General features: G+C 36.6%; 1 protein-coding gene across 3 annotated transcripts in view; it reads left to right on the forward strand.

Moving 5' to 3' along the window:
* The window catches only part of ADK (adenosine kinase), a 272,405-nt gene that overhangs the window by 100,583 nt on the left and 144,350 nt on the right, over positions 1-27,472 (forward strand). For all 3 annotated transcript variants that reach the window (XM_086901108.1, XM_086901110.1, XM_086901109.1), the window contains exon 5: positions 22,682-22,854. In XM_086901108.1, coding sequence (XP_086757234.1) covers positions 22,682-22,854 — 173 coding nt within the window. The remainder of the gene's footprint in view (positions 1-22,681; positions 22,855-27,472) is intronic.

Consider the following 27,472-nt stretch of genomic DNA (forward strand, 5'->3'; position numbering starts at 1 on the left):
GTTCTGGAAATGCCCCCTATTTTTTTTTGTTTCTTTGCTTACTATAATTTCAGAAGTAGTGTCTTTCAAGGCATCTCAGGTTGTTTAAGGTTGTGGTCAATTATTATGTCCAGATCTTTCTCCAAAAAATAAACCTCTGTATTTTATGCACATTTAGCATGTCACCTTGCATTTCATGTGAAAAAATTTTATACCACTTTTATTTTCACAGTTCAGTAGATCTCAAAATCATGTTGTTTTTCTGTAACATTTTCTGATTTTCTTCTTTATTGAGCTTTTTTGTAAGCAAATCTCATTTGCACTGTTCTGGGGTATCTTTCATTAGTGTTTTGTAAGATCTAGGGCTGATCCTGGAGGAGCTACAGCATTAACTTGCTCTTGATCCTTATTTCCACATAACCCTTTGGTAGGCACCACTGCTATTGCTTCCTGAGGTTTGTGTACTACCAGTTTCCATTTCTGCAGTTTCATTAATACTTCCCTCTACAGCATTAAATCAAATACTTCAGTTAAACCCATATATATAAAATATCAAAGACAAATGTCATATTTGTCTGACACGATCTACCCTTAGGAAGTCCATGCAACTTTTCTCACTTTTGCTTCCATATGTTTCCCTCAGCTGTTCAAGAAAGTGCCTGTAGTCTCGAATGATGTTGAAGTCACACTGCACTTCTTCATTTATCCATGTCATGTTTTGCCTTTTCTTAAGCATGTGAGCTATTTCTTGCTCCCGGTATTGGCAGCACATGATGTTTCAGTAATCAGTCTATTGTATCCCTCGTCAGTCTACTGTATCAGTAGTCAGTCTGTTGTATCCTATAATTTTTTTACATGCCAATTAATACCTGTAGGCAAAAAAGCTGTAAGCATCTGAAGCAGATGTTTTTTTTGTGAGAAATGATACTTGAGGTACTTGATCGTGTTTCCAGTAGCTGTGTTGAAAATTCGTTGAGCATATTTTTCATATTCTTACTTCATCAACCATGTACATTTTTGGTAGTTTTAATTAAATGGCAGATTGAAAATTTTCCTTGGTAGAACTCTGCTATTTTTCAAGTTTTTGATCTGGAACATAATTTTTATCCTGCATCGGATGTTTTTATCTGTTTTGGAAGAAACATTTCCAAAGCTTTCCTAAGTGCACAGATAAAAACTTGGTAGTGTGCAGTGTAAAATCTTCACTGATTTACTTAAGACAGTTTCCTATTTTTTTAAAATTATTGTTTAAAGTTAAATTAATTTTCTCAGGAACTATTCTTGATGTTTCAGGGTTTGGGATGGTGGTCAAGAAGTTGCTGGGTGAATGTGGCTTTTATTTTCAAACGCTCATTATAAAGCTGCCACCTGAAATATTGTGCCTCCCTGCCCAAAATGCTCAAAATGTTGTGCTGTGGTGTTGGAACGCAGGCAGAAAACAAGGCATGTGAAGTGTGGGTGAAAACTAGCAGGAAAGCAAAATGTAGGCAGCTGTTGGGCACAGTATAGTGAACAAATATTGTGTAAATATATTGCCATGAGTGGCTGCTGCTTTTCTGGGAGAAGGCCTTGCTGGAGCTGGCATGAGAGCAGCACGCAGCAGAGGTGGGAGTAAGGGTGAGTGGTGGGAGCTGCTGCCAGTCCCTCCCTGCAGCACACATGCCTGACCATCTGATTCTGCTTAGCCAGCTTCTGCCTTGAACATGAGTGTTAGCATTAGTGTGCCTTGCAAAGTCTTCCAGAGACATCAAACTCAGTCCTTTGTAACCACATGATGCTTTTGCCTTATTCAAGGAGCAGTGGGCCCGTTCTTCCTAATGGCAAGAGGGATTGTGTCATTTCCTTAGGTGCGTTCAACGGGGGTAATGCTGTCTCCCATTTCCTGTGGTGCCTTGTGTTTGAATGTGAATTATCATTTGATCAATTTTTACATTAGTAATCATGCATGGTACAAATGCTTAAGTAGAATAAATACATGTAGCTCATTTTTACTCTCCCATCTCATCGTCCCAATCAAGAGCTAATTAAGCACATGGGGATGATAGTGCCTTTGTGGATAAGAGATCCCTAGACTTTTGCTTACTAACAGGAGGGTATTGAAAGATAAGTACATGAAACAAATACTTTTTTTTCTCCCCCAGGAATTGTTTTATTCATTTGCTTAAATATTTATGATATTGTGATTCTATTTATATCTTAAGTCAGACAAAGATGCTGAAGACAGTATTTTTGAGTGCTCATTCACATTAAAATTTCCACAAAGAAGGATTTAGATGAAGCATTATTTTGAGAATTTTATTACTTTTAAAAGCTGAGAACATTAGTTAAACATGCTGTCACAATTTTTAAATTCAAAGCTCTAAGATTAATTTTATGTGAACAGTAGTGTTTATGTTTACTGTCTGGAAACAAACTCCTTGTATTACTTGAGAGTGTACGTTTTACAGAAATTATACTTATATTGGCCTAATCTGTTAAACTACTTATGGCTGATTAATTAGATTATTTTGGTAACCCCAGTGGATTTTAGGTCAATATATGTTTTATTTTTTCTGATTTATGATGACACTTCCTGTCATCATCATCATAATGATTCTGTAATCTACAGGTTTCCAGCAATATATTCTGAAATCAGTATTTTTTTTAAAAAAATATCACTTCATTATTTACAACCAGTACTTGAAATCTATTAATATTGAAGACATGGGAAATTATATGATCAAGATTAGCATATTGGTCAAAATTTACATAAATTATGAATATTGATCATCACAGACAGGGTTCATTTTACACTGAATACTTGCTAGACCAATAATAAAAGTAAGGTATAAAATGCAACTTGCTTTTTGTGCTACTTGGGATCTTTGGGGAAATTTGAAAGCTGTAAATAACTTTTATATATTAATTTTCATGTTTTTTCAATACATAATCCACTGAAATTTTAATTTTTCCTATCTTTACTAATATAGAAATTTAAAATTGGACTCTCATGGTATCATAGTAACCAAGAAAAGCCATTCTTCAGTAAAATGTTCAACACCGAGTCAGTTGGTCATTAATATATATTTAAACTGGATGTTTTCAATGAGATAAAAATCAGGTGATAGCAAAATGTTTATCAGTGTCAAAATAATACTGATTATATATCTTAGCAGACCGCTGATCTGGATGTGTTAATTTTATAATTCTCTGCAGTACTGCAGTTACAGTAGTAGTATATTTTATTTTGATCTTTCTAATGAATCATACAACACCTTTTGGAAAAGTGAGTGCTGGAATACTTCCATCTAGAAGTCTTTGCCAAATGTAGTATTATTATAATAAAGTAGGTGTAACTTCCTTTGCCAATCATATGAGCTATGATAGCAGAATGGAATGCCAAGTGCTGGCAGCTGTTTGTTCTTTTATTCACTCTCTTTGATATTCCTTGCTTAGTCATTAGTACTTCCACAAACATTTAGCAGGTTAATGTGTCAGCTACATATCAGCTATGAAAGTATTTCTGGCAGTCTTTCAAAGAAACTTTTCTTTTGTGGCTGAAACAATCCAGTCTTCTATTCAGTGTGTTAAAAATAACTTGAGTTTAGATTATACAAACTGTAGCTGTAAAACATGGGTATCATAGTTTTTATGAAGTATTTAAAAATCTATTAGGTACAATTTATTCTGAAAACATAAGTTTAAGAAATCTAAACACACAGTTTTTCACCTGATATAAAACTTTACTCTCATCAGTATTTCAGATTAAATAAATAATAAACGGACAAAATGACAATACAAATTGCAGTAAAAAAAAAAGGTATAGTTGCAGGTGAGCTTCCATTAGCCAAATTAAATTGAGTGTCAAACCCTTAAATCTCATTAATTTTGTGTCTAAAATATTATGACATCTAAATCTACAGACTTCTCTTCCTGTGGTAAACTACTGCAGCTTCTTCCCTGCCACTTACACTTGTACTACTTCTTCAAGATCTCATTCTGTTTGTGTTGCACTTATGTTTGTTTCTCAGAGCTGCAAATCCACCCACATGAATATATTTTCATTTTTGTCCCATCATATGATTTTTTTCTCCTGTTCCTCTAAGTTACAAGTTGTGTTTTCTTAGTACGTTCAAGGTCCATAGGATCACAGCATATCCTAAATTGAAAGGAACCCAAAAGGATCATCAAAGTCCAACTCCTGACCGTGCACAGGACACCCCAAGAGTCACACCATATGCCTGAAAGCATTGTCCAAACACTTCCTGAAATTCTGTCAGGCTGGGGCTCCCCACTTCCCTGGGGAGCTGTTCCAGTGCCCAAACATCCTCTGGGTGAAGAAGCTTTTTCTGATACCCAGTCTAAATCACCCCTAACTCAACTTCAGGCCATTCTCTTGTGTCCTGTCACCATCACCACAGAGCACAGATCAGTGCCTGCCCCTCCTCTTCCCCTCCTGAGGAAGTTGTAGCTGCACTGAGATCTCCTTTCAGTCTCCTCTTGGCCAGGCTGAACAGCCCAAGTGACCTCAGGTGCTCCTCACATGGCTTCACCTCAAGGCCCTTCACTGTCTTCATAGCCCTTCTTTGGACACTCTCTAATGCCTTGAACTTAAGCTGTTATATCTAAATAGCTTAAAATTCAGACAAAATTCTTGCTCTTCAGCATTTCTCTGTATGGCTGTCAAATGAAAGAGTTTAGTGTTCAGAATGAGACAGAAGTAGTTCCCAGCAGTTCTGATGACTATCCCCACTTAGAGCTGTTCTGTGCTGTGAATCAATAGCTCAGCGTCTGAAGTACAGAGTTTCTCTCTCTTAGAGTTGGGAAGTGCCGTTTATTATCAAAGCATCTTCCCACTTGCCTGCAGACTCTATACTGTGTATTGGAATGGGTTTGTTGTCACTGTGATGAGCATGCATAACTTTCATTAACATTAATGGGAGCTATGCTGGGATGTCAAGAGAAGAATAACCTCCAAGTTCAGTAAAGGAATTAATTAAGCTGTGTTTGGTTCGTTGGTTACTGAAATGTGATCATTAGACTCAAAGAAAAAAAACCCCAAAACTATTAGGGTGATAGACTAGTTTACTTTGTACTGTGCTGAAACCTCTTAATTTGCCAAGGCAGAATTACTAGAAGATCAGTTAAATTTGGATATTTGCTGTACAAGTATGCTGAATGTATAGCATGACAAAAGTACTGGTTACTGGTTTCATGAGATGTAAAAGGAACATACTTTATTTGTGCTATTAAATAAGCTGAAATTAAACTTTCTTTTAAGTTTGCTTATAAAGAAAAATCTGACTTGTTTCTGCTAGCTATTTTAACATCTAACATGCTTATAGTAACCTCATGATGAATTACTTACAGAAATAGTTCAGGAACTTTAATTAAGAGAACCACTGAGGTATGTATTCAAACCCCTTCTGCTGCTCCATTTGGTGTTAATAGTGTTGTGCTTGGTTTTTTCCTATTCTCTGTATGTTGAGTCAGATAGTTATGGGTAGTTGGAGTTCTTGTTTTCTTGTTTGTCTCTTTACTAAGCCACGCTATCAAATACAAATTAATCCAGTTATTCTGGCTGTTCTGGAAATTCTGTAACCTGTTCTCTCTGCCATGCATCTGTTACTCCAAATAATATCTGAAAATAAATATGAATGCCTACTTGAGTGCAGCATGATCTGAAACAGAAAATGGATTTGTAGATAGACTGGCTTAAATTTTTTTCTTTTCTCAATAGGTAGGAACACCCTACAATTTGTGTAGAAGATAAACACAGCTTCTGTTACTGTTCATGTAGAAGGGCTCGCTAAGAGATCCAGATCTCAGACTGCATTTTTAGAATCACGGTCATTAAGGTTAAAAAAGACCTCCAGACTGAGTCCAACCTTTGACCAAACACCACCACAACAACTGAACCATAGCTCTAATTGCCACATTGTTTCTTGAATACCTCCAGGGATGGTGACTCCACTACTGAGCAGCCCATTCCAGTGTTTAATAACCCCTTCAGTGAAAACATTTTTCTGCATGTTCAACTTGAAGTCATTTTGTTCTCCAAATACTCGGTGGAATTCCATCTTTACTGTGCCTTGTGGTAGACATTGTCTTCAGAACACAATAAATATAATACTATACACATAGTATTGTATGTAGAGTATTTATTGCTTGGTTGAGGTGAATATTGTAGTCAATTTTGAATACACAGAATCTCTTTTTTGTATGAAACACTATAATGAGTGTTTAAGTACTTTTATTATCTAGCATCTTTTCTGAACCAAATTTTAGGGTTTCACTGGAATTTGGTACAAAACATAGAAATGGAAAATTGCTTTATAATGGCTTCCTAGTGTTCATCTTTCATTTAAATTTCTAGGGGGATGCTGAAGATTTTATATGATATCTTGATGAAAGCAGAACAGTTTTATATGCATACCTGGGAACAATTTATTGAGATTGACTGAACAAATTTTATCCATGTAATAGTAACAATAGCTTGGTTCTCTTCCAGGTACATTTGTTTCATTAGTACAGTTCAAGGAGACCTTGTCTTGGAATAAAGGGTTGTTCAAGGTAGAACAATTTGTGATTGTTTTGCGAGTAGCTATGGTAGGAAGTTTTGAGGTGGTACACACTCTGAGACAGAAAAGTAGAATTTTTACAGGGGAAATCAGTAAAGTCAGCCTGTTCCTCAGGTGACACTTGTGAGTAAGAGGTAATCACCTGCTAAACGAGGTGATTGTACAATAGCTGTGTATTACAATAAAGAAGGTACATCTTGAGATGTATTTATGCTGTTAAAGTGACAAAATATTGAATGACTGTATAATGCTCAGCCATATGTGCTGTAGTTACAACTGCTTTACTTTAAGGTAGTTTCCATTTTAGCAAAACTTAGGATTTTTCTCTTAGAAATTTCACATGCAGTGTTTAAGTCTGAATTCCATAAATCAGCTGATTTCTACATTCTTGATAGGAGTTAGTAATGCTCTCTAAGTGGCATCTGTATCACTGCACATGGGCCAGTCATTGCAATTCACTGATGTGCTGTAGAATTCTGCCTGAAATGTCTTTTCTCAATTTCAGTTCTTCCTCAGTGTAGAGGAATGCAATCTGCTAATCCTGAATGTGGTATGTGCAGACTGGCTTGATGTGGACAGACAGATTAGTAACAATTTAAGAGGATTTCTGTGTTTGTTTTGGTTTTTAAGGAGTCCAAAGTATTTGAGCAGTAAGCTTAGATTTTTGTGTCAGTGTTGAGATTTGTTTTGGTTTTTGATTGGTTGGTTTGGTTTTTTGTTGGAGGTTTCGTTTGCTTTTGTTAATCTCAGGAGGGGAAGTGGAAGGTTAGCCTACTGTAACACTGAGAGTTGTCCAGATGTGTGTGATCTCTGGTAAGGGAGGATTTTTACAGCCCCCTATATTGGTAACTTCTGAATGTGCAGCCTACAGTGCTATTAGAGTTGTTGTCTTTTTAAAACCTCATTCTGAAACAGTCTCAAGATTCGTTGTATCTCTAGCTCTCATTTTTAAAAATTGCTGTCTTTTGTTCTGGCTTGAGCAATTGTTAAACTGGATAATGGATTGGCAAGGAAATTGGATACAATTTCTTGACTTAAGGATTCTACTTTTGGCTTTTAGCAGAGGAAAGAAAGAAAAAGTTGACATGATTAATGCTATAAGTCATTTAATTGCAGGAATGACTGCAACAGCATTGTTTTCCTACATTTTTCATCCTAACCTTTCCAAAATGTTAAAATGCTGGGTTAGACTGGGATTTTAACAGATAAAATTTGGAAAAATCAAGTGTTTATTTTGGCTCATGTAAGAAGTTCTAGAAGATGGAATGCTGGGGCTGGAGCTGAGTTATTGAGAGACAAGTCATCAAAAATACTGTTCTAAAGGGTGAACTTCTAGTATCATTAAATTGAGAAGGAATCCTCACTTTGGCAATTATTTCTGCTGTTTGAGGAAGCAACCTAAGAGTTAATAAATCTGGATATAGACATACCAGGCATGACACACAGTCTTTCAACAAAGATTAGCTGTAAGCTAATTATTTCCTTTGTAACTTTCTATTGGTTTGGGAGTGGTGGTGGAATAGGAGCAGCTATTGAAGATACCAATTTGAACTAGCTGAATTTGGGTTCATTTTTAATTTACCCTTTGAAGGAGGATATTTAGTATTTGCCTTGTGTTTGTCCATGGTAGGATCAAGTGACTCTTTTAGATCAAGTGATCTAAAAGGAATCACTGGCTTGTTAAGTGGTCTGTAGAAATAAAATGAGGAAATTCTTGTCTGCTCTCTGGAATTTATTCATATAGCAAAAATCTAGTGGATGTGTACTTCCAGAAGAAAACTGGAAAGGTCTGAAAATTACTTTTCATTACAATGTTGCATTTCATCACTAGAAATATTCAATTTAGTTGGCTAAATTTAAATGTAAATAGTTTTCAGGCCCTCTGAGGAGTTGGTAATGGTGGTCATATTCCTATGAAATTTTATTTAATGTGGAAACCAGTACATAACAGATTTTGGTCTCATAAAAATCAGCCTGTCCTTTTGTTACAGCTGCCCTTTTTTTTTTTTTTTTTTTTTGAAAATAATAGTAAAATTTAAAATGGCAAAAGAAAGGGTAAATAATAATTGTAGGAATAGAAGCAGTGGTGGTGATGGTAACTAGTCCCTGGTCAGATGATGTGGTGACAGTACATCATCCATATGTTCTTTCTGAAGAGTCAGGCCCTAGAGAGGGACCCCATCCTGGTCATCTCATACCATCTATCCATAGGGCACTGCTGTACACTGATATGTCTTAAAATAATCTGTGAGTGTAGGAATGCTCTTTATAAACCTGGATTCCTGCTGTGACTGGCTACTGCTGCTACTGGCCAGCCATTCCCAGCCATTTTAGCTTTCTGTAGCAATTTGTCCATTCCTTCTAGATTGCCTCAAAATAAGATTAATCACATTGTTGTATTAGCCCCAATTGTTTTTATTAATATGACATTTTTCAGAGTGTAGGTTATGTTATGGTACTAAAGGGATGAATGCTTTCAATGTTGTTAAAATAATGGATCGGCAGAAATAATTTTTGTTAATATCTGGATGGTTTAATTTAATTTCAGCTTGTTCTCTTTTATATTGAATTGCTTTGATTTAATAAAAATAGTTTTTGTACCTCAACTGGTAAAAAGAAATGTGTTTGCATTTTCTTAGAAATAAAAAGTGCTGATGCAACCTTTGAAATCATATGTATAGGCAGAACTTTCATATCAGCATCTGGCATTGATCTGGTCTATTTGGTGTCAAATTGCTTTATGGTTACTAATTAATGTCCTCACAGCCAACTAAGAGAGCAATGTATTTCCATCCTGAGGACTTAATTTTAAATAGTAGTACACTATGTAGAACAACTAACAGTTTACCAACAGAATTAAGAAAACAGGAGCAAATTATCTTTTAATCCATACTGGTATAATCCCGCTGACATCAATCACATTCCATCAAAATAAGTATGAGCAGAAAACAGGCTTTTAGATTATAAGTATCTGAAATGGATAGGGATTTGTTCTGGAAAATGAAAAATAGGGACTAATGAGTTAACCTTTTATATAAAACTTGTTAGCTTTTGCATAAAGGAAACAGTTTTATGTTCATTATAGCTGCTATATTTCAATATTGATACGTGTCCTTTCAGTTTATCTCCATTTATTGGTAGATTCTCCTCCTCATGAAGCTTAGAGAGATTTTTTTTTTTTGGTTGCTGTTGAATCATGTCTTCTAATGCATTAGCATTTTTTTGTACATAGGCTGCCTGAAGCATGCGTTCCATGCCTATAGCTGGTTTGGTGCTTCTGTTTTAAGACACATTTCCAAATCTTGCATGCTGTATTTAAAAAAAGAAAATTTGCATTTTATGTCAGGTTATCATTTTGACAGCCTTCTAATCTATTATTCCTCAGAAGAGAATAAATAGATGGAATTATAAATTGTTATCAATGGGAAATCAGTTAAGGGTGTAATTTTTATTAATATAGCAGCTAACAACAGTAAGATCAAAAAAACTCCAGAAGGAATCCTTAAATGACGTTGCACTTTTTGTCTTTCTGAGAAGGGAAGTATCTCAATACACTTATAGTCCAAAATCCCTTGATTTTAGTTTTCTGCGGATATGAAATTAAATACAATTATGATCATGAACTTTTATTATAGTAGATTTTGTGCTGTACCAAAAATGAGACAGAATACCAGAGTAATAAAAGTTAATAATAGATACAAATTAATTAACACATGTACAGTTAGGGTTGCTCATGAAGCACTTGCTGTCTGCTATGTTGGATCTTGAGGGTTCACAATTAGCATGTCCTGCAGGCAGTGCAAGTGAGATATGGGGATATGGGGCTGTTGGCTTACCTGGTGCTGATGAAAGCAGCAATGCCCCTGAACAGAAAACAATAGTTTGCTGAATGACATTATTGCTTAGACTGTTCTTTGTCTTCTTCTATAAAGCATACATAAAAGTATTCCTTTAAAAAGTAAATGGACTATTATACGTGCTCTGATGGAGATATTTTACGACAAATTTATTATAAAATCAGTTTTACCAAATTTCTTCAATTACCAATACATCAGCTGAGGATTTCTGTCTCATTTGGTAGTATTGACTGTCTTCTATGACATGTACAGGCCCAGACTGTATCACCCAATTTTGGCCACAAGATTTTTCAGGGGTTTTTTTGTGATACTAATAGAAGCTACTCTAGTGCTAGAGTATGTTTTGGAAAACAGCACCTTATTCATATTTCTGATTCTTTTGGGTGAGAGGGTTTCTTTTTGGCTTGGGTTTGTTTTTTCTTGTGTGGCAGCCGTTCCAAATCTTGCCTTTTGAAATTAAGTTGTGAGTCCATGTTTCACCCTTATAGTACAATTTTCATCAATAGCATGCATTCCAAAATACAGACAACCTCCTGCCCCCACAAAAAATTCCAAATTTGTGAGTTTGGGGGCTAGAAACAAACTGATTTTCAGAGGCTGTTTTTGCCTGTAGTTAAAAGATCAGTTACCAGTAGTATTATAAGTCATCCGTGCAAAACTAGACTAATTGAGATCCCAGGTGGGTCAAGGCTTCCCAGATTCTCAGAAGAAATTGGAAAAGGAATTTCAAAATACACTTGACTCAAAGAATATTAACTGGATCAGGAATGTACAGTTGCTAGCAAAGCACCTTCTCAGTGTTTGGTGTACGTGTTTCTTCTTTCTTGTTGATTTGGATTTTAGATGTGACTAAAATATTTCCTGTTCTACAAAAGATAAGAGGAAGTTCATCAGGTACCATCCTGTGGGGTTTTTTTTTTAAGCCAATGGCCAAAAAGTTGTTAAATCAAAACCAGCATTCTAGTAAATGTAAACTTTTCTTTGCCTTCCACTCCTGCCAGATTAGGTCTTAGAGTTTGGTGCTGAGGCAGAGCTGATCGTGGGAGTCAAGTGTCAAGTGCCTTAGCAGTGACTGAATTCAGGAAAAAAACAAATTTAAGAGCAATTTTCAGTTCTTTTTCAGAAGTACACAGGAGTTGGCAACTAAATTATCTGTTCTGTGAAAATTATTTCAACTTACTGGAGTGTTTGAGCTATGTGCCAAGAAATCCAGGTAGTTGGATGTTGCTTTCAACTGCAAATAATTATATGTGACTTCTGTAATACATTTAGTTAAAATAATTTTTAAAAGAAAAAATTAGATTTGTTACAATTAAACGTAAAAATTACTATGAGGGAGGAAATGCATCTATTTAAAAGAAATCAAAAGCTTTAATAAGTAATTCTGTTTTGCTGGTTTTTTTATATATCTTGAATCAGAACGGGATGTCTTTCAGTTTGTGGCAAATAAAAGCCCTCTTATATTAATTTGGTAAAGGTATTATTTGTACCACCACAGCAAATCCAAAGACATTATGGACAAAACTTGCAAAAAGAGATTCTTGTGATTGGAAGAGATAAAATACACTATTTATATGCTTAAGAAATACTAAAAATAAGTTTTTTGCCATTCAGTTACTGGTGACTATAATAAAGCCCCCTCTATTTATGTGAGTGGCTGACATTATCTGCAGTGGAGGGAGCCACATGCCATCTCTCCCCTAAGTGATTGGCAGAAGCATCTGATAGGAGGGTTTGAAGACCTTCTCTGCACTGGACTACAAAATTTTCATGCTTCTCCTGGAGACATTTGTGTCCAATTCCCCATGTCAGCATAGCAAGAAACAATAATAAAGGAGCTGTGCAGTTTATATTCTGTCTTGATTTTGTATCTAGCTGGTCCGAGAATAAAAAGCTTAAAGGTAACTTAGAAATATGAAAGTGTATTCTTTATCCAAAGTTTCTTGTTCTTTTCTGAACTGTTCAGACACCTATGCTTGTACACATAGCAGTCAATGTAATGGATTTGCTTCAGTAACAAAACATTCTAATTTTGGGGGAGTATTTCCTTTTGGGAATACTACGGTGGTTTTATTATTTTGTGAGAGCACATATGAGTTCTCCTCCAAAGCATTGTTCACATGCACACTGTGGACCCAGTATTCCCCTGGAATCTCAGTCTGGTCCGTTCCAGTCACCGATGTGGTGAACACAGAGCATTTCCAACTAAATGTGTTTGGAGGTTACACATGAGGAACCCAGAGGCTTTTCTGGGATTTGTCTGTCCTGAGGCAGTAATTTTTTAGTTGATTCACATTTTTCTTTCTTAGTAGAGGGATTGTTTCTTAAGAATATTGAACCTTAGAGGGGGAGCATTTCCATGTGGAACTGTGGATGGAGTATATAGTCTAACAATTAGGAGAGGCCAATACTGAAATACTAATTCCTAAAAGGATTGACTCAAAGCCTTAAGTCAAAAGTATTACCTTTCCAATGTTTTGACTTGGTCATTCTGAGAGCTCCTAGTCCAGTAAGAGAAAGTCTTGAAGTTTGAGGGAAGACACCATATTTTAATCTTTTTAAAAAACTTATTTTCTCCTAGTCTCTTTTGGAGAAGCCTGTTTAGTAACTGGAAGAAATAAACTCCATATCATCTTAGATGGAATGCTCCACCATAATGCTATAAACCTTTCTGGATATGATATATACAATAAAGTTGAGGCTGAATTTGCACTCTTTTTTACTGTGTGTGATGGTTTTCTCTTTCTTTGAAAAATATTGCAATTCAACAGTGCTAATCCCATCAGTTCTGAATTTGTTTGGAGCTCCTGAAACCTTTCTTGTTTTGAACTTCTGTTTTAAAAAACATTTAGAATCTGGCTAATTACGTAATTTCTATACCAATGCTGTTAGTGCTAAGTGATGTAATAGTTGCTTTCCTGACTGGATTGTCTGTCTTTGTGGCATGGGGTGATAGGCTCTTACATAGGCTCATGTTTGCAACCTGAAAAGAAGCTCTGTTCCCTATAAGCCATATCTTGATGTTTACATGGAACCCATCAGTTTCTAGTGGACTGTTCTGATTTTAGTTGTTGTTATTGTTAGATCTCGTTTACATATCCCATTCTTTCAGAACAGATCTCCTGGAGAGATGCCATTGTGCCAAAAGTGAGCACACTCCTGGAGAACCTTCAGTGACATCTCTGAGGGATATCTCTGTTCAAGCATTTTGTACACTTGCCCCTCATGGAGATTATCTACCTTCTTCCTTCCCAGCCCACGCCTCTATTGTGCCTTTGGTACAACATCTGGGCACAATGCATCATTACAGCGAAGAGATGTAAAACCAGTGTCTTCCTACAGTTGCTGGATAAACTTCTAAGTTTCAGATACTACTTGGAGTCAGTCACTGTTGGAACAAGGTGTGGAAATCAAACATCAACTGAATAAAAATGAAGGTTGTTCAGTAGTAGCTGAAAATTCTTTGAAACGTACTTGGTGTAGGCGGGCTTGCAACTAGCCCTCCTTCATTTTTTGACCAAAAAGATTGGGATTTAGAAATGGGAGAGTGAAGTACATTTTACATTATCCACTACTTGTTGCTGTGGCAACATAGATGCATAATTTTAAAGGCAAGCATTTTTTAGCATTTGGGGTAGATAGCATTTTGTGGCTTTTTCCTATTTCAGATTGAGAAACAGGATTTATGTTTCAGCAGATTTTTATAATTAGCATAAATTTGCTCGAAATACGATGCATGTTATGTTTGTAAAATGTATAATAATTTATAAATTAGTAAAAAGGATGATTTTGAATTGCTCTGGGATGCCTTAAAACTGAAAGGTTTGCTCTTACAACAAAAATTATAATCTGTGTTACGAGTGCTTTGGTAAATAGTTTAATGCACTGGGAATTCTTGACAACAGATAGATGAAGACCTGCCACTTTAAAAACTCCCTTGCCTTAACTGCTTCCTAACTCCAGTTGTCAAAAGCTGTTAAGCTTTAAGTGCTCTGTCATATTTGTGGGCTTTTATAGCAAGGAGGAGAGCAGACAGCAGTGATGATGGAAAACGATGGTAGGTAGACTTAAAATACTATAAAGCATAGAGACAATTGTATGTAATGCCTGGAATTGAAACCTTTTTGAATGAAATGATCGGCCATATGTGCCACCCTTATGGACCCTGTAAGAAGAAGAAAAGAAATGTACCCTATTGCTAACTGTGCATGAAATTGCAGTGTTAGAAGATATTGACCAGATGTTTCAATCTCAACAAATAGCTTGTTATGTGACTGAGTGAAAATCTCTCTGCTGCTTTGATCACATACACCTTAAAGGAAGAAGTAATTTAATAGAGGTTGTCCAAGTTCATCATTGTCAATAAACTTTGACTTGACCTTTGCCATCTGTTTTTGATACTGTTGCTGATAGAAGCTGATAGGCAGCTGTTTACAGTTTGTGCTATGTGAATTCTATGCTGCCAGACAATGAAAGAAAGCTCTCCACTTGTGGATTTTTTTACTGTCCTTTTCTGAGTGTGGGTGTATTCATTGAGATTGCACATCATTTAACAGGGGAGTATGGCTGACTTATGCATGGGTTTTGAAAAGGAAATTTTGTTTTACTGTTACAGATATGCAAAATCTTACGCAAAATATCCTGAAAATGTCACTTCGCAACAGCATCAGCTTCACTTAGAGTAGTACCTAAATGCATATACAATGTTTTACACTGGAGAGTTTTAAGGTATTTTTAAATTGCTTATAATTTTTTCATATCTATTTGAAGTGCTAATTCTCTACAAGTAGAGTAGGCTAAGGTAGAGTATGCTGAGGCATTGTTAACAGTACCTTACAGTTGCCCAGTGAGTCTGTCTTACTGTACCCAAGTATGATGGTCCATTCTCATGCTTTTTATATCTTTCTATTCTCATCTGAACACTACTGTTTCTGACCAGAGAGGAGCAAGACTTTATGTTGTACTTTATTTGCCACTTTTTGTTACTTCACACCCAGTCTTCAGGAAGGATGTTGGTATCTTTTGATCTTTTTACTCATAAAGATACTCTTAATCCTTACTTCATGCACAGCTTTGCAATATTGGTGAATTTTTAATAAATAATTGTATATACTGAAACAACTGCAGAAGAGTCCCAAATAAATCAGGAATTCTTTCTGTTGTGATACCCTTCAAGTAACTGTCATCTGTGACAGTACTGGAGAACTGGTGTGACCAGCCCTGTTCTGTAGGTCTGTTATCTTTCACCTGGTTTGGGGAAGGGAATGCACAAGGTCTGAGGACAGGGAGTGACACATCAGATCAGACAATGGGGAAGTGGTTGATGTCTCAGGTTCTGCCCTTCAAATGGCAAAAGGACACAAGGCCAGCTGTGTCTCAGTTGTGTGCCTTGTAAGGCCTTGCAGGAGAGATTCTGCCTTTGGCCTCAGATAACAGAAACTGACCTTCAGAAGAGAGGCTGCAGCACTTTTGAGGCAGAACTCTAACATTATAAATACAGCATAAGAGTGTGATTGAGTAAGGTATATTGGAATTAAGTGTTATTTAAAGGGTGCAGTAAAAAAGAGCACTTGGTTTTGGTCATATTGAAACTTTGGAATATGGCTGCTACATATTTAATTACAGAAAATATGCTTGTATTTCCTTGAACAGCAAATAAGCTTACAAACTACACTAAAAATAAAACTGAACAAGCAGATGAAGAGCAATGATAAACAGGAAATGGAATGCAGAAGAATAGCACCACTGAAAATAGTTATTTGGATTATAGAATTTTTTTTCAAGGGGCAGTTTGTTAAATTTGTTTTCACATGTAGAAGTGAATGAAGTACTGCTCCTGGATGATTAATATTTTGATAGGCATCTTAATTTGAAAAGCTGTAGCAAAAGGCACTTGTGGCACCATGCTAAAACTAATAGATGTTCCTGTGCAGGGATTTGAATCGCACATGTTGAGCCAAATGCTGAAAAGATTTAGATACTGGTCTCAGTGCAAGGCTTTAAATAGTCTTTTCCTTTAAAAAATATTATCACTTTTATCTCATTTGACTGGAAGTTGCTTGAGGGTGTTGTCATGCATTTTAACAATATCACTTCCTCATGCAAGATTTGGCAGCTTCAGCTAATGGTAGAAGAATTACCATACAGGACATGGAGCTCCTTTTCACAAGCCTGCTTTTATAAAGATAAGCTTATTTTTTCCTTTTCCTGCTTTTTTTCTTATATGGCCATTATGTGATAATAGCTGTTGCAGTGTTTAAAAATCCATCAATGAAAATAAGAGAAAAGAAAAAAATTGCAAAGTTATTGGAACAAACCATAGTAACTCATCTGTTTTCCAGGGTCTTGCTGCTGTTGTCTCATAACAGTGGTTCTGGAGTTAGGTATACTGGGTCTGCTTGGGATGAAGTTAATTTTTCATAGCAGTCCATATAGTTTGGTGTTCTAGGTTTTCACCAAAACAGTGTTATTTAACACAACAATGCTTTAGCAATAGCTGAGCAGTGCTTGCACAGCATCAAGGCCTTCTCTGGTTTTTTGACTCTGCTGCCCCCAGAAAGTAGACTGTGGAAAAGAGGGAAAGAGGTTTTGAAGGGACACAGTCAGGGCAGCTCAAGAAGGAGATAATTCAGGCCACATAGAACATGGCCAGTGATAAAACTGAAAGGGAGGGGGTGTTTTTCCAGGTAGCTGTGGCCTCTGACACTACCTGGGCATCAATGTGCTGATGGAAGGTAGAGAATTAATGTCTTCGCATCATTTCTTCTTGAGCCTTGTGTTTTTTCCTCACTGTTGAGCTTCCCTTTCTCTCCTTTATGGCTCAAAGAGGGAGGATTGAGAGTTGCTGGGTGAAGGCTTAGCTGCTGGCTGGGGTTACCCCACCAGGGTAGGGATTTTAAATTACATAGAATGTGTAATGGTAACAGACCGTGGCATTCCTTTTGAGCCCTAGGTGTATCATATCATACACAAAAAATAAGTGAGCTCACTTGGAACAGTGGCACTGTGTTTTTTTTAGGATTGTTTTGCATATTATGAGGCTTTTGAGTTTTCATGTTTTATGATTTGATTTTTGATCCCATGTTTTCTCATTTTATGTCTGTCTAAGATGAGTTGTGATTTAATTTCCTTTAACATCTAAAATATTCCTAAAATTATTTCAAAGGGGTTTTAATTGACTGGGGTTTAATGGACTGTACATATATTGGTGGTTGGATATAACACGGACACAGTTGGTGAGGGACACAACACACGGGTGAAACCTTTTGAAAAGTATACAGACTCATTCTAAAACTTAGAATATAAAAATAAGGGATACTCCATTCCTGTTTTGATTTACTAAAAAGAACACTTCATGAGTAGTTGCCCACATTGTTTAGTTTAGATTTCAGCAGGCATGTTAAATCTTAGCTAATTTTAGGTCCTTGGAGTCCTCTCCTCTGTGAACTGCAATTTAAAATAAGATAAGATTTGACAGGTCATGCAGAGAAGAGTCCAGCTTCAAATAATGTACTTGAGATGCACTTCAGATGTCTGTATTCAGTGTTAATGAGTTTTGAAGATCCTTCACTGTGAAGGGGCATAATGCTTCCTGTTGTGTTGTCAGTTCTTAGGCATTTAGGATTCAAGTCCACAGCTGAAAACTCCTATGTGCAGAAGGTATGTCAGTCTAAGCAAAGCTTTGGATGCTTTGGTGTTGTTAGTTTAAGATGATTGACAGATGTGGAAATGCACTACTAGCTGCCACTTAAAAAATTAATTCAGGAGCTCAGACAGAACAATGTGGTTGTGAGTGTCTTCATCAGCCTCCTTGTTCCTGTTATCAGTGTTGTCCAGTTAATGGTGGCACTTAGAGTAAAGCAGAGACTTGGAGTAAAATGAAGTAATTTCTGAAGGATCTTTGTTATAGACAGAAGGCTATAAAGCTGCTATAAGATTCATCTGTAGGATGTTTCTTTTTTAAGTCTTGTGGTAATGTGCACTGAGACCCAGCAGAAGAAAACTCCTTTTGCAGGGAAATTGTCTTTGCAGCTGAAGACAGTGAGGAAAATTAGTGGGGTCCTCCACTACAGTGAACTTTGCTGAAACAGCAAAGAAATGCTTGGAATGCAGATCAAGTGTTGTGATAGGGGATACTGGACTTTGCTGCTGTGGCAGAAGCACGGCATTCTCAAGGTAAATAGCATAAGCCTGGAAAATCAAAGTTAAGAACTTTCCCTTTCTCCAATTGTATAAGGCCACTGATTTTCTTTCACATAATATGAAGGGGCTTTTTCATTTTTTGGGAGGTGCGGGGGAGGGTATTGATTCTCAAAAGACAGCACTGAGCATCCAATCAAAGTCAAGTCACTTCTAGTGTTAGAAGTGCTTCTAGGAGTGCTTCTGTAACTCAGGAGAAAGGTTCCAAAAGCTGTTTTCTAATCAGACAAAAGTGGGAAATAGGTGTACCACTGCTTTGAGTCTGAGGATAGAAAGGAGTGGGACATTGTTCACTCCAAGCAGTCTCACAAAGTCACAACTCTTCTGAAGCTTTTCTTGTTACCAAGTTTTCTTGGCATCTCAACATCTTGCAAGAAAAGATGGTGCTGTTCTCTGCAATTACCACCCACTCCCTGGAACACAAGGGTTCTTACACTTCTCTGATAGCTAAAGCTTGCCAGAGAGTTCATCCTCTTCAACTCTGATCATCAAAAGCCACATGAACAGATAGTCCTGCTACTGTGAACCCAAGTTAGCCTCATGAAAATAAGGAGAGAAGTATTTTGTCACCCTCTAGTGTGTCTTGAAGCAGCCAGGGTGCTGGCTTCTTTTGTAAGTGGTGGCCTTGGTATTTGATCTAAGAAATAATGTGTCTGTAGGGATATAGTAACCTAATACTAGATTATGCTTATTTTAATATCAGCTGAATTTTAGGACAGATTTATGCTAAAGGCAAGGCATAAATATAAAAAAAAAAAAATAAAAAAATTTGTGTTTATCAGAGTGCATACAACAAAAATGTGAGGAAAATGTAATCCGTTTTACTCAAGAGAATTTCTGAAAGGTGTGCTCCTATTTCTTGTGCTCCTTTCTCTGTCACAGATGTTTATGCTAACTGAAAAGGTCAGGGACTGTCCTTGTGTGTACCTGATGACCAAGCTGTGTTGACAGAAGAAAACTTTAGAGCAGAGAAACACATCAGATTTCATAAACCACTCCTTGAATTTCCTTTGTGGTATCCCACTCCTGAGGCTGTCTTGTTCTTTCATGATAAGTTCCTACTTTTGACACTTCTGTCTTTGGTCCATTAGCAGCCTCAAAATTCCCTTGGGTGCTGGTGAGGATTCATGGTGTGGCCAGGTGCCAACCTCTCTTGACCAGACTGTCAATACAGTTTGTTAGGAGCTGCCTCTGCCTAGCCAAGCCCTGGATAATTAACTCATTATGCTGATTCCCGCTGAGCTGGGTCATTTTCTGTTTCTGTCTAGAGTCTTTTTCATTCAATTAAATCTTGTATTTCACATAAATCTATAAAACTAATTTTCACTTTCTATAACCATATACCTGGCATTAATGTGTGCAGTTTGTTATTGGCCTGCATATGATATTGGCTGTAATGCTGCATAGCTGCTTCACGATGATAAACATCTTGTGATGACTGACCCCCATTGCCATTTAGAGTGTGTTAGCCAAACAGTCACTAATAACAACAGTGTGTGAAGTAGCCCAGAGAAGCCTGGTTTTTCATATCAGGTTATTCAAACTTAAAATCCAGTTCTGGGTCAAATTAAAAAAGAAATCCTCAAGTGTCTGCCTTGAAGAGCCTCTTTTTTCCCCCATATGTATACAAAAAATGCCTGCTGTGGCTCATACCACAAGGTGCATCTTCACTGGTGTACCACTATCTATTCTTAAGTTTCATCAAGTTAGCAATGTGATGTCTGCTTTCACCCTTAGTGAGGGTTACACTCCTCACCTGTAACCGAGGAGAGGAGAATCAGCTTGGAGGAGTTCTGCACCTGACAACACCTCACCACCATTATTGTGGGAATAAGAGCAGATCATTCGAAAGAGTGTTGGTAACTGGAGATCTGTGATGAGAGGATCTTTGCAGAAACACTCCTGAACTGCTTTCCCAGCTTCCTTAGTGTTGTTTAACTCATCTACTCAAATGAAAATAATACCTATGCAGTGGGAATATCCTCTCACTATAAAATACCTGTATTTCATGTAATCATGAATGTGAGTAGAACTGCTGATGGAAGAAGTAGTCTGCACCACATACGGAGATTCATCTCAGGAAAGTCTGGATCATGACTTTTGATTCTAAAGTATAACTTGGCTTAAATTTAAAATCTGTGTTGTGACAGCTTATATATGGCATGTATAACATCTGAATTCAAATTGTGTTGGTGCCTGTAGCCAAAACTTGTGATACTTCAATGGGAATTCTTTTTTCAGAGATCTATGTGAAGTATTAGTTACTACTGCTATAAATGTCAGACATATATAAAGTAACATCATTTGATAAAATGTTGTTAACCTAAGTTGCAGTTTGAAGTCTTATCTTTTTTTAAGATTTTTTTGGGTTTGAGTCTTTGATAAATGTTCACAGTGATCTCTATTAATTCTCGTTATTTGTGACAGTAAAGCATGCTTGCATGGGACACAAGGCTTCAGGTACTTCTGTTCTTACCCATGTGGAAATTTGTTCCATATTTGCTTTCAGTTGGTCACAGCAGTTTTCATCTTTTTAAATAATCTGTTCCACTTAATCATACCTCCAAATATAAAGGATTATTGTTCCTGAGACATCCTAAATGAACACTGTGCAAATGTGTATTATGTATGTGCAAAACTCTGTCAAATACAAGGATATAATTGATATCCTTGTATGAAATGTATTAATTCTTTTATTAGGGATTTTCTTAATTTATATTAGAAAAATATATGGAATGAAATGGATAAGCAGAGTATATGCATTTAATGAATGAGAGATTTAACGCTGCCACCATCTGATGATAAAATCATTTTTCTCCTTAAACTTTATTCAAAATTGCTGCAAGAAAGAGACCTTGCAACTTTTGTCCACTGTTGTCTTTTATTAATAAGACTTTACATGACTAAAGGTTTATTTTTTTTTCTCTCTTGCTCTTCCCTCTGGGGGCTGGTAGTAATAAAGATGTGACTAAGTATGTATTTGCAACTTAGTTACTTGACCTTTCTACAACCCACAGTACCACTAGTGCTGCTTTGTAATGGAGACATTATCATTTATTTAAATCTTGATTAGGAAACAATTATAAGTAGGGTTTTAGTATAGCAGAAAATTGCTGTAGCCTTTAATTCATACTACAGATTGAGTGGATAAGCTTTCTGACTGTAATTAGAGTGAATTATAATGACTTCAGTTGGCTGACTCACCACCAGCAGTGTAGGACCTATGATTGTTTCTTCACATTTATTTTTTTTTTATTCACTCTTGATTTCACATTGTTGATAAATGCTATTTTTTAACTTAGCACAATATGGAGTCACATTTACAGCTGAATGATACATTTTTTTATTAATAAAAGGGGAGCTTTATGAAATTACTTGGCACCTTAGCAACATTGTGCATCTCCTCTCTTTCTTTACAATTCAGGTGACAGAACTGCCCTTAGTAAAGCTGGAGATAAGTTACTTTCATAAGTGGTTTAAAAATGTAAAGAGGGAGCATTTCCTTTTTGCATGCAATTAAATGGTAGACACAAATGGTTATTTCCAGTTAGTTTTTTCACTTAGTTTTTATATATTAGGAATGTTGCATAATGTTGGTTACATTTTTCAAAGGTCTTGTTTTTCTTATGTGCTATCTCTATTTATTTTGTTTGTTTGGGGGTTTTGTGGGCTATTTTTTTCCTTTTTGGTTTTCTACAATTTTTCTTTGAAGATACCATGTGTTGTTGCTTGATTAAATAGAAGTATAGAGGCAACTCCTTTGAGCAAGAGAACTTCTTTTTGTATATTTTGTAAAAACATACTAATATACTTTATTTATAATGAGCTACATATGTTTAGGTCTTACACAAGGTGTTACAGGCTCTGGGATAATTAAGAGTAAATTTTGTTTTCTTTGCTGCCCTTCCCACCTTTGTTTCACAAGATGTTTTTTACTTCAGGCATACAAGTGTTCTATAAGTCAAAATGTAGGCACAGAGTTCAATGTGGTGAGTGGAGAGGAAAAAAAGGCAAAAATAATATAGCAGTTATGTTAACTTTGTGTTTGTTTTGTGTTTTTTTTTTTTTTCTCCCACCAATCTGCAGTGGATGATTCAGAGACCTCACAAAGCTGCGACTTTCTTCGGGTGCATTGGCAAAGATAAATTTGGAGAGATCTTGAAGAAGAAGGCTGAGGAAGCTCATGTGGATGCCCATTATTATGAGCAGAGTGAACAGCCAACAGGAACCTGTGCTGCCTGCATCACTAGTGATAACAGGTCAGGGGCCTTTGATATTTTCTGGAGATACAAATGCAGTTGGCATAGTGAGTGTAGCCTAATTTGCTTGGAGTATCCAGCCTTGAAAAACTGTGATTTGAATGATAAAGTGCTAACAGTGGTTTGAGACAACACAAAACTGCCTAGGCCATAGTTTGGGGCTGGGCAGTATTAAGATGCTTTTAGAGAACAGCAGTTGTATCATGGCCAGAAAGTGTGAGATAATAGTATACTACTTCTTTCTGAACTTGATAGCTCCCACTTGCTCTGGAGAGAGGAAATATGTGGGAGACAACACTTGGTTAACAAGTATGTTTTTGGAGCCTATATGCAAGCTGATTGGTACATAAGGCTTATATTTGGTTGCCAAGTGAGGAGTATACCTCAGGTGACACTGAGTTTAGCGAGAATAGCTGTCAGCATATAGCCAGATAGAAAGGGTTAATTACATTTTATACAAGAAAAAAGCTTTTTAAGGTTTTTTTTTTCCTATTGCACTTGCTGACAAATTCTTCTAGTACCTGTAATTCTGTATGTCTACATTTTAAGAATTTCTTCTGAATTTGTCTTTCATGTTTTCATTTGCTACTTTTTTCTATTCATTTTTCTTGACCATGGTCCTGTCCTTTCTTCTTTCACCCTCTACCCAGAAGTCTTGAACTTGTGTTCTACTTCTTTGCTGATTACCTTCTGACAATTTTTTAAAGCCAAGTGTCAAAGCCAGCCAATCAGGTTAGCCTTAATTTTGAGTAATTACCATCACACATCAGCCCTCCCTGATTTCTGACAGCATTTAAACTTTTGATACTACATACTGAATCAATAATGAAAGTGGTATCAATTACCCTGAAGAATATTTTCTTTTTGGCTCAGAATAAGATAAAAATATCTGTCATTACCCTTTTTGGTTTCCTTCTGTGGCTTTCAATGCCATTGGTCCTGAAGCAGTATCAGGAGTTAGTAGAATTTATTAAGGTGAGATAGTGGTCCAATAATTCAAGTCCATGCCATACTTCCATAGAAGTTGGTAAATGTTTTGGGTGGAATTTTAAAAGGTGGTACTCAGCAACATGAATTGAAATGAGAGTCTAAGGAAAAAGTATTTTCCATATAACATGTAGAACTCTAGAACAATTTTAACTAGAGCAGATATCTGAGACAAACCCCTGCAGAAGGCAGGAACCAACTTCAGAGGTAGATCAGGTATTTCACAGCCATGTCCAGCTGGGTTTTGAGTATTGCAAAGGGTAGAGATTACACAAAGCTCTCTGGGCAAACTGTTAAAACTTTTGATCACTCTTCACTGGAGAAATTATTTTGATGGTACCCAGTTGCAGTATTCCTTCTTCAAGCTTGTGTCTGTTCTTTCTTGTGTTCAAGAATAGTCTGGCTTCATCTTCTCTTGTAAACTTTCATGAGATATATGAAGAAAGCAGGAAGCTCTCCTCTTAGGTACCTGTTCTTAAAGTTCACCCAAAGCCTCTGCATTTGTTAAGTGTTTCAGCGTCCTAATAATCTTGATGGCCCACTGCTGGAGTCACTGCTCTGTCAGTGTGTTGTAATGGAAACTCAAAACTGGACACAGAACTCCAGATAAGGTCTGCAGACATTGCCTATTACTTCCTTTGTTCCCCTGGCTGCATGTTAGCTCGTATACACCTGGATGTGATTAACGTTCTCAGTGTCCTGCACTGCTGACTCATGTTCCAAGCCTGGTTCCCCAGCATCTCCAGGTCCTTCTCTGGAAAACTCTGTGGTGTCCTCTCAACATTCAGCCTATGTTCGTGTGTATAATTGCATGATTTTTCATTTACCTTCAATTTTTCTGCCAGCCTGATTGTTCAGGCTGTGAAGATCCATTGAATGATAGACAGCCCCTGCCCTCCAGTTTATTAATCTGTCCCTCCCAATTTAATGTTGCACATAATGTCTTACTCTCAGGAATGAATGTACATACACCATGGAAGAAGGAAGTTCATTCATCTTCATCTGGAGTTTTGACACTAATTATGTCTCCAGACTTCCCCCTTTGTCTCCAAGATCCATACTCAGTTTTTCAAAGAGAAGAAAAGCAGTAAAATGTTTTTGCTCTGTGATTCTCTCTCTCTCTCTCTCTCTCTCTCTCTCTCTCTCTCTCTCTCTCTCTCTCTTTTCAGTCACATAGTGTCTGTGTATACATCCTGTAGCAATCACTGTTTTCTAGATAACAGGATGGGAAACTGAAATCAAGACTGTCAATAGGCACACAGTATGAATTCAAGAAAAACATGTGCATCTCAGTGGAATTTAAAGTTTAGGTAAATTTGTTTTTAAGAATGTCTGCAAATACTTCTTTGATTTAATAAGCAGTATTTTTGGTTTGCTAACATAAACCACCCTTTTCTTGATATGAAATATTTGCTCAAGTACTAGACAGTGGCTTCATCTCAGTTGATGCTCGAGAGTGGCAGGGAATTCATTCTCCTTGGTAGAAATAAAAATAGCTGATGGTTGCTGTTAAAGGCTTTATTGTGCAATTGTCCATCCTGTGAGAGCAAATTTATTCTCAATCTTTAATTACCCTCTGATTGTTTTTTGGTTTTTAGCATTTTCCATATTGGTAAGAATCACTTCAACTTTGCCCCAGTTGATAACACTATTTATTGCTTACTCTCTTGTCCCAGCTCAGATACGCGCTATTTCCTTCTTTAGCTCTCTTGTCTCTTTTGGAGCAGCTAACTAGTAGCACTCCTGGTTTTCCTAGGAAGTGGCTGGCTGTGTATATTTATGTTCCAAATGCTCTGATATGGATGTTTCGTGCTTCTGCTGTCTAACTTTTTGCAGGATAAGGTTCTGAGCTGATGTGTGATTACCACCCTGAATTTTCTAGTTTAGCAATACTAATGTGCTTTGTTTTCTCAGAGCTTTGCAAGAAAATCCTAACACATGATTAAACTCTAAAGTAATACCTACACTCTGTCATAGTCTAGGATTTTGATTTGTGCATTCTGCTTAGAAATAACCACATATACAGTGTCTCCATTAAGCTGTTTCAATTGAAGCACTCTGGCTGTCTCCAATTACTGTATTTCATTGAAAAAATATCTACCTAGTCTGTGCCCCACATGTTGAACTTAGTGCTGTCAGACTTACAGTTTTAATTTGGAAAAGTTCATTGCTTTGTCGTCAGTATAGCAGTCTTTTATTACCCATATGTGCAGAGCATCTCTACAGTTGGATATAACCACTCAAGCTAGGTTTACAGTTTCAGGGGCATGTGGTAAGTGAAAGGGAACATATAGAAAGTCTTTGCTCAGTTTTCTGGAACATAATTGCTTTTCACTTAGCAACGTATGTAGACAGACAAGATTTATTTTTTTTCAAACTATGTCCTTGATGGATATTTAGGGTTTGCCAAAACTGAAAGATTTAATTTGCTTTTAAAGTTTGATTTACAGAAAATTACCACAGTTATGCCACGTCTTTCTTGGATTCACTTGGTCCTCTAGTGGATTTCTTGTCATTGAAATGATAATATTCATGAAGAATGAAACTTGTTCCCCTGTTACTTGTAATGGTACAGAGGCTTGGTGTATTTGTTCATAAATTTTTCTCTCTTTTTTCTTTTTTCTCTGTTCCAAATGTATATTAGTTTTCACTGCATTAGATTTTAGAATTAAAGAGATAAGCCCCAAGTCTGGTCATGAGCTGAAGTGTCACAGAGCTGTAATTTTGGTATATTCAGACAAAGTTAGTGTAACTTCGTTTTATATACGTGATCTGTTTAACTTACAAGGAGTTTCAGTGATGAGTACTTCAGGAAGTTTACCAGGAGAGTTGGTTGCACTGTTCAGAAAACTTTTCTTTTGGTCTTCAGTTTGGTTTTCATTGAGTAAAGAATGTCTCTCTTAGTTACCTCCTAACACCTGACCATGTAATGAGCCTGGAGGCAGAAGCATACCTTGGTGAAAGCGGATGAGCAGTTTGCTCCCACCGCTGTCTCTGGATTGTAGTAGCACTTGTATGGAAGAGGATGGTGCACACAACATCGATTGCATGCACCTTCAGAAGGCCAAAGCTTTCAATAGCTGAATGTTGTATCTGTAATTACACATTAATTATCTGACTAATGTACTTAAATACCACAAAATAGTGGTGTGTTAATGTTAAAAGGGCATCCATTGTGTATTAAATTTTGAAAATTATATTTAAAGTTCTGTACGCTAGCGTGGAAATAATCTCCTTCTCTAAATATTGCATGTTATTAAACTTTCTCATAATGCAATTGAATAGAAGAATTTGGTCATGGTAGCCAGAGTGGAGAGGTAAAGATCTTTTTATGACCTCTTTTTAGGGGTATGTCTGTAAGTTTTGTGTTTCATAAGGCTGAATGGAGTGGGTGAAGAAGGATTAAAATAGAATGGATCTCGCATGTAGCAGAAGCAATGTGATACAAGTATTTTTGTTCTTGGTAATGGAAGTTGTGTCCCACAGCTTGTGTTACAAGTTGTTAGGAAAGAAGGAAGTACAAATGAGTGTTTGGTAGTGTTCCAGTAATCCACAGCTAAGCCAAAGTTTTTTTTAACAGTTCATAATCTGAAAATAGCAACCTGACCCTTTTTTATTTGCTAAAGGAAAA

Source organism: Cyanistes caeruleus, chromosome 8 (genome assembly GCF_971803275.1).
Source record: "Cyanistes caeruleus chromosome 8, bCyaCae1.hap1.1, whole genome shotgun sequence".
NCBI lineage: Eukaryota > Metazoa > Chordata > Aves > Passeriformes > Paridae > Cyanistes > Cyanistes caeruleus.